The sequence below is a fragment of the Phalacrocorax carbo genome, chromosome 2 (assembly GCF_963921805.1).
Source record: "Phalacrocorax carbo chromosome 2, bPhaCar2.1, whole genome shotgun sequence".
Lineage (NCBI taxonomy): Eukaryota > Metazoa > Chordata > Aves > Suliformes > Phalacrocoracidae > Phalacrocorax > Phalacrocorax carbo.
Genome location: NC_087514.1, coordinates 114,475,141 through 114,487,702, shown reverse-complemented (window position 1 = coordinate 114,487,702; position 12,562 = coordinate 114,475,141). Strand labels below are relative to the sequence as shown.

Genomic DNA, 12,562 nt, shown 5'->3' with positions numbered 1-12,562 from the left:
ACATTTGATCTGATTCAAGGGTCTCTTAATTCACAGATGGCCCATGGGGTGACAGAATCTTTTTCTGACACAGTGTGAAAAAAGCTGCACCACTTGGAAAAACAAACAGGGCCTCAGCAATAGAAGCAGTGTTCTGCAGAGAATCCCTTGTGATTTGAAAACATTGGGTGAGAGTGCAATAGGTAACAGTTATTACATGGCTATCCCAATATAAGATGTCAGGGGTGCTGTCCTTAGCAAGGACGTGAAATGTAGTAAATCAAGATGAGTAACTTTCAGCCAAGATGAACTTTGCACAGCTCCTGTTGGCTCAGCTATGGAAGAGACTCTTCAGCTCAGCAGAGAAAGTCTACATACCACTCAGAATATCTTCTCCATGAATATCAGTGTTTGTTTGGGAAAGCAGAGTATTACTATCTCTTACTAAAAATGCATTACTTGTAATGAAGCAGCAGCTTGAATCTCTACGTATGGAGAGGGAGACAATATGTCACATCAAGGAAGAACTAAACTTTACTGTGTATCAGAGGAATTTACACAAACTCAAAAAAAATAGCAGATGGCAAATTTTGCAAAGCTTCTGCAAAGCCTCTGAGTTGTTCCATCATCAACCAGGATGGTAAGGATTCTGCTAAAAAACAAGCCACAGTATTAATTTACAGTAAATTCATGCTGTTTCATCTGTTACAATGGCATCTATTCTTGAGCCACACCTGAAACTTTACCTGGAAGATCTTATTGCCAAACTTGCACACTTTTGCTTCCTCAGGAGAGATATATGAGACACACTCCTTGCAGCAGTGCTCTTTGTTTTCATTGCATTCACCAGCAAGTAAACACCTCTTCTTACATATCACTGTTGAATCCTAGGTAAAAGGACAAAAGGGAATCATTAAATCATCACCAAGATTTTTGTGCTCCTGCATATCCTTACCACAACATTTCTGCTTGCTCAGCCATTGTGTTCACCCAAGCTACAGCCCAACTGCTTTGAACAGGTCAACTCAGAGAAAATAAAAATTATTTAGTGGGTTAAGGGAATCTTTCATGGTCTGTGAATCTAAAGCCCAGCTTGTACTTCTGTTGGCTTGCAAAATCTTACGGGTTCGGTGACGCTTTCATATTTTGTGCTTAGGTGCAAAAGTGCAAGTGGTCACAGTCACGTTACAAGAACTAAAAAAGAATCACTGCCCTTTAGCAGACATGTGGTAATTCACTATTTAGAAACTCTGCTTTCACTGTAATGCAAACTTAAAGCGGATCACATAATCTGAGTAACTTCATTTTGTGTCATACCGAGTCAGGCATCATGTCTCAGCAGAGGCAGTCACTTTCTAAACTTTCCTAGCACAAGTGCAAGTGCTCTTCAGATCAGGTTCTTGGGGACCACACAAGATGCCAAAGAACAACAGTATCAGGGCTTACAGTTCTACAGCACTACAAATTACTGCTAAGCCAAACAACCAGCAGCACACAGTATCAAAGCACATGGACTTACCTTGCATGTACACGTTGTGCAGTTGTCATAAATAAATGAGGACCCATTATCATATACATTACTGTGGAAAAGGCAGCTTCCAAATGGGAGGTCAAACACTTTCCTCTGTCCTGAATATAAATAAACAGTAATAGAAACAGAATGTAGTTGAAAAGATGCCATATTGTCAACAAAAATAGTAGGGCTTATTGTCACCAGACCAAATTCATGTACAATGTGTCATTTGCTATGTGTTTCCATTTTGGTGTGAAAAAAATATGTGCTTTTAACAGTTCACTGTTCTTCTAGCACATATTCATCTGTAGAAATTCTACCATGGGAGGGAATATAAATATGATTTATGGCATGTTTATATTGGAAAATCTTTCTTCTCCTTCTCATCATAAAGTGCACAGTGCAGCTCAAGGAATAAGAAGTAAGCACCGCAAACTCTTAGGGTCGGTACACTTAAACTAGTTTAAACAGTCTTTAACTTAATGCAATAACTTAACAAATAAAGCGGCCTTAACTGGTTTTAGCATATCTACCTCAGGGATTCACAGCAGCCAAACTAAATCAACTCAGTGGCACCGACGCAAAAAATCATAGGTGTTGTCCAGTCTCATTAAGATAGCTTGGTGAACCATGTTCAGACAAGGTTGCAAGAAATGCAGTCATTTGCATTGTTTATGAGCAGGATGAGGGCAACACAAGATATTTAGTTTCCATAACCCATAAAATACTTGGGTTTCATGAGAGTGAGGCACCATTTAGAGCATTATACAGGCAGCATCAATATAAAATCTTTCCTGAAGTCCTGAACTCCTGCAAGTGCTTTCAGATCCCAGTTGCAACACACTTTGCAGTTCTGCAAGCTTCTCTTATTCCTCAGCTTCTTTCCTAATAGTTTATTTTAAACAAGTGACCATTATGATAGATAAACATGAGCTCTTTACAATAACTCACATGAAATCACTATACTTATCTACCTGGTTTTGAATACCTTCCCCTGTTTACTTTTGGTGGCAGCCAACTAATAAGTTCTTTTATGAGTGGCTGCCAGTCTCACGGCCTATCTTTTTTGAGGTCTGGTGTTAGATAGGCATCAATTCCGAGGTAAGGAATGGGCACTATAAGTACATACAAGAAGTCATTAAGCACTACAACAATACTTTAGCTCTCAGACCACGAGGTCTTGGCACACTGCAATTCCTTCCCTTTTCAATAATTCTTAATAAATGTAAAACAGCTTAAAAGAAAAATCTTCCATTTTCCTCTGAGATATAAGCAAACAAAAGGAAAAGCACACACCAAAACCCATTGGATTAGCCTTGAGTTTTTAAAAATCTAATGTTAAAATAACTATTAAAAAAAAGTTAAAAAATAATTGCTATTGTTCAGTTAGACACAATTTAAACATCTCCCTCTCACAAATTAGCTACCTTGGGTTAATCTGTGCTTGCATAACCAGCTTTCCTTTTACTGAATTTGTGTCTCTGAAAAGGCTTAATTCCTCTTGCAGGGCTAACATGAGAGATCAGTTGAGGATGCTCAGTAGCCCTAAAAGGAACTGCTTTACATCCATGCACCACTTATGGGCAAAGTCTAGTCATAATCCTGCCTGTAACAACACTTCTGCTGCTCTATGTGGGGCCAGGACTTCAATCACATAATTTATGTCAACAAGTGAACAAAAGTCTAATTCTCTCTCACACCCTCTTGCAATGCCTTGCAAACCATCCAGCACTATTCTGGGTGGCCAACCCAGTTCAAATAGTTGGTAAAAAACCACTGACAAAGGAGCTACCACTTTAAAAGATGTGGTGGTGAAGATATTGGCTTAATGATTGGCTTTGCTGGCTCATAACCAGTAGTTAAGCTAATAATTCAAGTCCCAGTAGAGTCCACTGCATTCTTCTAAGCTATATACACCGAGTATCAGGAATTCAATTGCAGGGAGGTCTTTCACATGATACTTTAAAAACCATGCCTCAGCACCCCTGAAAACATTTCTTTTTCCCAACTGCCATGCAGTGTGCTACACACCCTTTGACGCTACCTCTGCTCCAAAACTTCCAAAACTTCCCTGTGAATAGACATTATCTCTTCACAGGTATATGACATGCTGAAGACCATATAAAATGAAAATCATTATTATTAGTGAACTCATTTACAGATATTTCTAAGAGGGGGAAAAAGAACCTGTAGAAAAATCTCCATGAAGCAGTCAAAAATTAAAGCTGGTTCTAAATGCCTAGATCCAGGAAGGGAAAGTTCAGCCAGGAAAAGCATGGGATGGAGCGGACCAGGAGAGGACTCTTTACAGAAGGAAAGGAAAAATGTCCTCCACCAAAATAGAAGCTCAGCATTTGGACTGTTCTTCTCTCCATTCCATTCCTCTACTGTATTCTTCTCTGGCGCTGTGGTTAAATGTTCCAGGCAGATATTTATCTGTAGCACTTCTCAATTAGCAAATAAATAAATAAATAAATAAAATCAGGTGTATTTCAAGCAGTCAAAAATATTAAGTATTATGAGAGGCTGGAATTCCCTATGGCTTGCTGCCTCCAAGACCAGACTTCTCTGTACCCCTAACCTAGTCCTGGAAACAGAAATTGTATAGTACTAAAGATATGGTCAAAACGACAAAAAGTTTCTGTTGAAGAACTGGGAGTTTTCAGCTCTGAAATTTTTCCAAACCTAGTTACAACCTCATAGACCAAGTTTAAGCTGATTTACTTGGTAGGATGTAAGTGTTCCTTGTTTATGAAATAGAGGGACACAGGCTGAGGAACCTTAACCTGTGGGATCTGTGGACATGGTAAGGGCAAGATAATGACTCTCAAAAGTCACTGCCTTCCTTGGCATGACTTGGAAGAACTAGTCCTTCTTAAGAACCTCTGACTTACTCCTTTAAAATGTGTTGGAGAGACGTAATTGAAAATATTCCTGGCTGAAACTGTGATTCCACCTTAAGAAGGCAACCATGAGGCAGACTCCTGGGTCCCTGGCCTTTCTGACAACAGCTTCTAAGAATGTAATTTCAGTCCAGAAGTTTTGTCTGACCTGCATTTCCTCAAAACCAAGAATGCAAATGCACAGTTGAATAAAAATATGAGAGGGTGAGGCCTTTTTCTTGTGGCAAATTCCAATAAAACATTTCCTCCCACCTCAACCTCCTTTGTAAAACACATGTAATGAAGGTGGAAAACATCTTTATATTTGTCTCTCTAAGCAAGCCAACTGGTCTATGCTCAAATGCTCTTCTGCAGCTGCTTGCTTAGTACTACCCATCACAACCCTACACAGTTACTCTGAGTACCTGTTTAAACCTGTAGATTATAAACTCCATTGAACAATACTGTCTTCCACTTCCCAGAATTTAACAGTATTGTGAAATACTGGTATAAAAGATGCTACACAGAAATATATCATATTAATTACAAAATTCCAATGAAAAAACCCACTCACCTAAGCATTTGGGGCAACACTGACCAGCAGGAATATGACTGAGGTGCTGGGGACATGAGAGAATCGGGCAGACTTCTCGGATGCACTGTGTCCTGCCACCCTGAAGGAAAATAGGCTGAGTTAGAAAAAAAAATGAAGCAAAATGTCAAGTAGACATGCACACACCCACACAGACTGGTAACAAGTCTTGAAAAGCCTTAGCCAAAGCAGTATTTGCCAACAGAAATTTCTGCTTGCAGCAGGCTTACAAGCAGCGTGTACAAGATGTCCTTCAACACTTTCTATATTGCTTGCAGAGACCTTGGATTATTCATATTTTTTCATTCTTTCAAGCAATAGTTGAAGAAACAGTGTCTTTCTATCTTACTTCTTAGTGTGGATATGAGAAAACCAGGGAGAATAAAATCTTTATCCATGAACCTGTCCGGATGTTAAAAAAAATTATTGAGCAATTTTTTATATTATTCTTCACCTCCTGTGCCGTGCCCTTCTAGGCTTGTCTGGGACAGGGATTAAGTGCTGAAGCAAGATGAGAGCAGGTGTTCTTCCACTATGTCCATGACCTCAGAAACCAAATAAGCCAAAATCACTTAAGAAAGCACATTCTTGTTAGACTCCGAGTCCAACTATGCAAACCCAGAAGGTCTGCTTTCTTCAGAGGACTGAAAACCAAGAGGGTATATGAAATTTTGAGAATGAATGTGGCCAAAAAACAACAAAAAAAAAAGCAACCTGGACTGGATATATCCTGGTGTATCAACGAATATCAGAAACAGAGACAGGCAAAAAGCACAGCAGAGATGAAAGCACAGAATATATGTCTAAGATAAAATCAGTCAAAAGAGATCCTTGTTTTCATTCTGCTCTGTTGCCTCATTACTTCACCACGCTTATAGAACACTGTGTTTAGCTCTGGACCCTCTACCAACAAGTGCTCCGTACGCTCATGAGAGGTCCAGGTTCTTAAACTTTAAAAATCAGTCCACCTCTGTCTTAGCAAGAGAAGTCAGCCCTTTTCATCTAACTGCCCTGCCTTATTTCTCACTCAGAGCTGCAGGCTCATCCCAACAATAAGCTTTGTGTTCCTGAATGCTGTGATGGAAGACTTATGAACAGTCTCCTCCCACCTACATGCTGGATGCCTCTCGAGGCTCCCTGGGGAAAGATGGAAAAAGCTGTTCATTTTGAAAAGCTCTGTGCCTGAAATGATGGTATGCCATTCCACTCCTAATGGCCTCAGTGAATCATGTAAAAAGCTTTTACATATGGACAGACCCACATATACACTATTATACAGAAAATAACATACTGACTGTACCCCCATTCTGTAATAAGTTTTCAGGCACTGAAGTCTACCTGTCCCATGGGGCCACCAAAGCATCCTGAATGCACATGGCTAAGGACTGCTCGTAATTCTTTCACTATGGCATGCAGGAACACAGAGTTTATTGTAGACTGAAATGAGTGCTCTAAATTTAGGGTCAGACCAGAAGCTTGACAAAATGAAATGAATTCTTCACTGATGTTCCTTATGATGCTCAGGGAATAGCTCTGTGAGAAGAGACACAGGTGCAGAATGAAAGAGAAAATACCAGAGAAGAGCTCCTTGACACAGTGCTGTCATTCACCCCAGGGAAAAATTCTAAGAGAAGACAAAGCTCAAACTTTGGTGACAATTCAGCAAATGGGAAAGTAGGGCATGGAGACCTCAGCCAGTCTGGTGACAGGATCAGGGAGACATCCATGGAAGATAAAGCAATGCTTCATCACATGGTAAGTGCAGGTTCTTTCTTGCAGCCTTGCTTCTGAATTTAGTACTCACACATCTTATGCCTCTGCAGAACTGCTCTAGAGTATTGCTTCTCTGACAGAGCGAATCAAAGCTTAGGTTTAGCACATTATTGAGACATTGCCTTTGCAGTTTGTTGCATAGAATTTTTTGATATGAAATGTTATGTATAATATTAAATATTTCTTCATTTCAGCCTTTTGTTTATAGCTCCTTTTATACTTTTTGTACTGGCCCTTCCTCTGCTCAAAACTAACTCCAGTTGCATCTCTCTTTATACCCCACTGCTACTCTTGCTTCCGGCTGTAATGCTGCTTTTTAACATCAAAATGCTTTCTAGCTCACTTCTGTTCCAAACAGGATCTTCCAGACTTGAATATCATGCTAGGGTACAAGTTCAAAAACAGTCTGAAACAAATCAACCTGTACCACTTAAAGTAAGCGTAATTCTACTTGCCCTACAGAGCTTAGAGAGATAGCTCATTGGGCACTATAAGGAAATGTCAAAACATACAAGATATTTCTATTTTCTTGAAAGCCTCAGTTATCACAATTCAAAAATCACAAAGACTTCAGAATACCAGCTTTCAAAGCAGGATTAGCTAGCATTGCCAGTGCTTTAAATTGCATGGAATAGAGCCATGTAGAAAATGCAGTGCAATAAAAGTTCAACAGAAAAAACAAGGGGAAAAAAATAACTCTGGAGAGCGGACAGCAAAAAAGTTGGCTCTGGACAGCCTAAGCCAGGGTGGGAACTGTACAGTAAACACCGTGCCTCCTCCACCTCCCAGTTACATCTACAGCTTTTAGCTCACATTTCCCTGTTAAGCATAATACCTCCCATGCACCCAGAATATTCCAGGTCTGAAGCAACACCTTCTAGTAAAACCAAACCTGAACTGGAAGACAGTGCAGACCAATGAAGTACAAGTGGCATCTGTGACCTGTGTGAAATGCTATTCAAGAGCTAGGCAAATAAATCCTGGAGCAATAGTTATATGAAGCCTTAGACAGGGGATGCTGCTTGCAGTCCATAGTCCTTTGGAGATAACAGATTTTGTAAGAAATCTACAGGCTACAATGAAAAGATTCACTATCCACCTCAGAGACAAACAGAAACACAGTAACTCCTGCTGCCACCTCTTATCTGCAAAACAAAGCAAGAGGCTCCCTGGCATCTGCTTGGAGGGCAGTATGGACTGAGGTATCATCTCATCTCATCAGCTTTCTCAAGAGACAGGAGAGAGGGGGACATGAAATAGCAGTTTCTAACTCTCCCACGAGAGGTCCGTCTTTGAGAAAGACAGACAAACTGTCTCTCCTAAAATGAAAGCATGGACCTAGTCTAGCTACCCGTCCATCCACTTCTGCTAAGCTCCTACCTCAACTATGATACTTCACTGTTCAATAAAGACACAAGAAACTCGGTAAAGTTGAGAGACACACCCACCCAGGCTGTGGCTGACTTTGCTGGAGATGGTGGATGAAGGATAGAGTGCAGTTTCTGGGTAGGATACCCACATGCCTGGTGCACAGCATGTATGCAGCCTGTGTGCTAGGACAGATGGAGAGAAAAATATCTGCAGAAAAAACTCCCCAAAGGTTGGGAGCCTGCTGCAATTAATCTCCAAGAGCCCTGGGCTCCATCTACCATGTAGGCGAGAGTAGTGACCACCAACAGCAGAGCTGCCCTTGTCATAAGCAGACTTTGAAAGCATTCAGGAAATCTGAGGAGAACAGAGGTTTCCATACTCCCAGTTGGTTTGCTACTGATAACAGGTATGTCTAAGCTGAATAATATTTTATATACATGTTATTTAATGTTAAAGGTTAACTTCAGTGTTATCAAGAACCATGTTTCTTGTGGGCATCTAATCTTCCATTTCACTTTCAGGCTTTATCTCTGTGTTTTAGTGAAGCTATAAATCATCTCAAAAAGATTCCTCCTTAGTTTTGCCCTATGTTCACCTTGTGCTTGAAAGACTCTGCTAATCCTCCGACAGAAGTGAAATTTCCATTGATTTTGCAGAATATTTTATCTAAGTGCTGACATTAGGATTCAGCTCACAGTGGATTATTGAAATTTATTTTTAATTTTCCTTCTAGAAGAAGTGTGAAAGGTTTCATTTGCTACCAGTGAGTCTATCCTTACGGGGAGGGGGGGGGGGGGGGGAAGGTAACAAAATTACATTTCTCTCAACTCCAGGATACATATTCCAGATATTTAAAGCAAGGTCAGAAGCACACTGTAGCCACAGCAGGGGTTGCTGTAAGAACTAAGACAGATGTTCAAGGTTGTCTCCAGCTATGAATAAAGATTTTACACCACCAGCATGAAAAATACCTTTCAAAGTTCAACAACTTGTCTGCCCCATGCCAGTGGCGAGAGAAGCCAAATAAACATACAACTGTATGACCGTTTTTCTTCAACTGCTCTAGCACAGTGCAGGTGTCCACAGCCACCACAAACATTATCATTTTTGTAACAGCAATGGCATAAAGGCAATGAGTAGGAATCTGCTCTTGAAGAGATAGACATATCATTTGAGATTCAGATAGAGATGAGTATTAAGAGATTAAGGCATACCAGGGCTCCTATTTCACTACACCACATTTGCTGATGTGTATAAGTCTTCCTACATGAATTGGATAGTGTATTGGCTTGCATACACTTGTTGGTCACCAGAAGGTCTGTCTAATGTATTAAATATTGTGTGAGAGTAAAGACTTCTGCTGCCTCCCAAACACGTCCTAAATACCTAAAACAAATCAGCAACAGGTACTATGCAAACATCTTCAAGACACCGCTGGAATCACACGCTGTAAACCCATACCTTGGGTTTACAATCCTATGTACAGTCCCGTAAGTAGACTTCAGGCTCAAAAGTGAGAGGATACTGTATTTAGAGTGGGGTTTTAATTTGGAAATAAAATAGGTGTTCTTTCCCAAATCAGATGAAGGACACTCCGGTTCTTATGCTATAATATATAAGTATAGTTCTATACTTATACACCTATATATCTTATGCTAGCAGCAGTACGTGGCAGACAGACTCTGGGAGTAACTTCACCCTTACACAGTATTTCAGGGTCCCTGAAACAGCCGTGAAAGTTCCCTGGAAGGGTCACAGGAATAAGGTTTTTAGGAAATGCACAAAGTAGCAAAACAGTTCCCAGCATAAAAGCAAACAGCACATCAATCAGTTCAGCAAACAGACAGACAGACAGGCCAGACCTTCCCACATCCCTGCAGCCTGATCTATTGTCTAGACTAGGATTTTTAAAATGCCTCTTTAGAAAGTATTGGATAAAATTCAGAATAGGGAGATCTTGACCTTCCGTTCAAAATAACAGGTATTTATATTGCCTTGTGTGTGCTAGACTTTCAAACTCTGGATCTAGACCTCAAATCCTATTTGCTGAGGTATCACTGCTATAGGAAGGCTTTAGAAAGTGGTCCTAGTGACAGTCTAAAGTGGTGTCCTAAGAACTGAATGTGCAGCAAATGCATTAAAGAGGTCACCTTCGGTTTAATACCAGATCATTCAGATCAGTATAGATATAAATTATTGCCTTAAATATCTTAAAAATTGCCTAAAAGCTATCATATTAGAATAGTAAGCTGCAAAATTCTAATGAATAAATTTCTAGAGCAAACTCTGGGAAAAAGTAAAGGCACAATTCCTAAACTATCCTTTCCTGCTGTTCTCCCTCAGGTAAGAGTTTGACTGTACTATTTCTCCTTCCATGTGCACCCTTATGGTACAGGTTGTTAGGGGTACCATGTGTGTCATCAACAAGATGTATTAATAAGAAAGTTCCATTAGTTGTCTTTAACTAATGTAAATTCATGTCCTGAGCTCCTAGAAGATTGCAAGTATGACTGCAAAGTGTCACAGAGTTAGAACATCTTGACCTAAAACCAGGAACTGAAAAGCCTCCCTCTTTTGGAAGTTAATCTCTATGTGGTTGTATCCAGCTGCTGAGGAATTAACTAAATTATCCCTTAGTTAGTCATTTAGGGTAGGATGAAGCCTCTAAATACTGTCATGCTTTCCATCAACCAAACACCATGTGTACAAAGTGCCTCGTGTAAGTGCCAAGCCAATTCTGTCTTGCCATCTTTTCAACTTCTCAAGAGCCACATTTCCTGGGATTGTTTAGATGAAGAAAAGACATTTTCTTTTTTTCAGAGGGAAGTGGTGTGCTGTGTGTGTTTGATGAAATATCACAGCATCTTCCACTCTCTAGAGTGAAGCATGGTGTTCTGGGGTATAGCTCTCCACTTTGAAATCAGACTGCTGGGGAGCTGCTGGTCCTGGTTCTTTCAGGTTTCAGAAGACAACTTGCACCAACTCTCCTGTGGGAGGAGGTGCAGGACCAGGGTATTTACTGCCTTGGGTGAAAGGGAACATCCTGGAAAATGAAATCTTGGGTTGCACAGTAGCTTTCCTTAAGTATGCACAGACAGAGACACTGCTCCTAAAATTTCACAGTTGCTGGACTGCAGAAGGGCTCCTCGGGGAAGGTCACACAGTGCTCTGCTCTCAGCGGGGGGACTCAGCACAACCAGCACTTAGTCATATTTCTCCTGTCTAACAGCACTGTGCAGAAGTGTCACTGGGATTATACTGCATCTGGCTTCACAATCCAGCTGAAATCAAATCTCTCGCTGACCCAACAGCCTAGCTGCAGAGTCTAACAGCTGAACAGCCAGCAGCCCTCTCCCCTCCAGGGCTTGCGCACTGAGCTCTTGGCTCTGTTGAAAGTGATGTTGTAAATAACCCCTCTTTACTTGGAAGCCTTCAAAGATTTAATCACTGTGTGTACTTTTTCCCCTTTCAGGCTGAGTTCCTAAGGAAAGAAGGCTTATGCGGGCACAGAGGAGGCACACCTGTAGCTTGTGAATCCCTGATCAGCTCCAGCCACAAATGATCAAAGGACTCCTCCAGAAAAGGTATATAGAGATAAAATAGCAAAAATCAAAATGACATTAGGATCTCAAAGACACTACGTTCCTACAAGTTTTGTCAAGACCAGACTGCTGCAGAAAGTAAAGAACCCCCAATTTCATTCCCAGAAGGGACACCAGAAAGCATCCCACAGTGTCAGGCAGCAGCTGGCCGTCCAGGCAGCACCTCCCAGACCTCCTGCCTTTTGCTTGGTGCTGTGTCATGGAGGTCCTGGAAAAAAGCTCAGATTATTGCAGTCAGGGCAGATAAAGGAGCAAGGGCTACACATCTGTAGAAACAGAGCTTCATTACTTCTACTGCTCCTGGAACAATATCTCTATTTCTACGTTAGCAGGGGCAATGGGACCTAAGACAGGTCTGTGTCCCATGCCTATTGCACCATTCCCTGGAGATGAGGCATTTTTCTTCCTGTCTTTCCTGATTTTTTTTTACCCCCAGTATCTACACAGATTCATGATACGTGTGTTCCAGACTGGCCTGCAAATACCCTGAATGCTGGATGCTTTCAGCAGGAGCCCATATACTTGTTCTGCTTTGGGAGCGGTTATTTTATTGATCCTTCTCATGGACAGTTCAACAACTCAGGCTTTTTCCAGGGGTAGATCTGTTTCTCTCAACAAATCTCTCCTGCAAGCAGAAATAACGTGTCCCACAAATTATTCTGTCTTTCATTAGGTACTCTTTAATGTCTCTAAAGTTACATGCAGAAGGCAGAGCTTTCAACTCTGTAATAAAAGTGCCTATTCCTTCTTCGGCTAGTTGATAGTGAGTTAAAAAAATTCAACAGTATCTCTGTACATCTCAAAAATGTCTGGATTCACACTGCACCTCAAATGCCTTTGTGGTCTGTTT

The 12,562-nt window shown here is 40.9% G+C and overlaps 1 protein-coding gene across 6 annotated transcripts in view; it reads right to left on the bottom strand.

The window, feature by feature from the left end:
- Nucleotides 1–12,562, bottom strand: part of BMPER (BMP binding endothelial regulator) — a 154,026-nt gene that overhangs the window by 73,222 nt on the left and 68,242 nt on the right. For all 6 annotated transcript variants that reach the window (XM_064443925.1, XM_064443924.1, XM_064443923.1 and 3 more), the window contains 3 exons: nt 4,949–5,048; nt 1,499–1,608; nt 726–866 (listed from right to left, as the gene is read on the bottom strand). In XM_064443925.1, the coding sequence (XP_064299995.1) occupies nt 726–866; nt 1,499–1,608; nt 4,949–5,048 (351 nt within the window). The remainder of the gene's footprint in view (nt 1–725; nt 867–1,498; nt 1,609–4,948; nt 5,049–12,562) is intronic.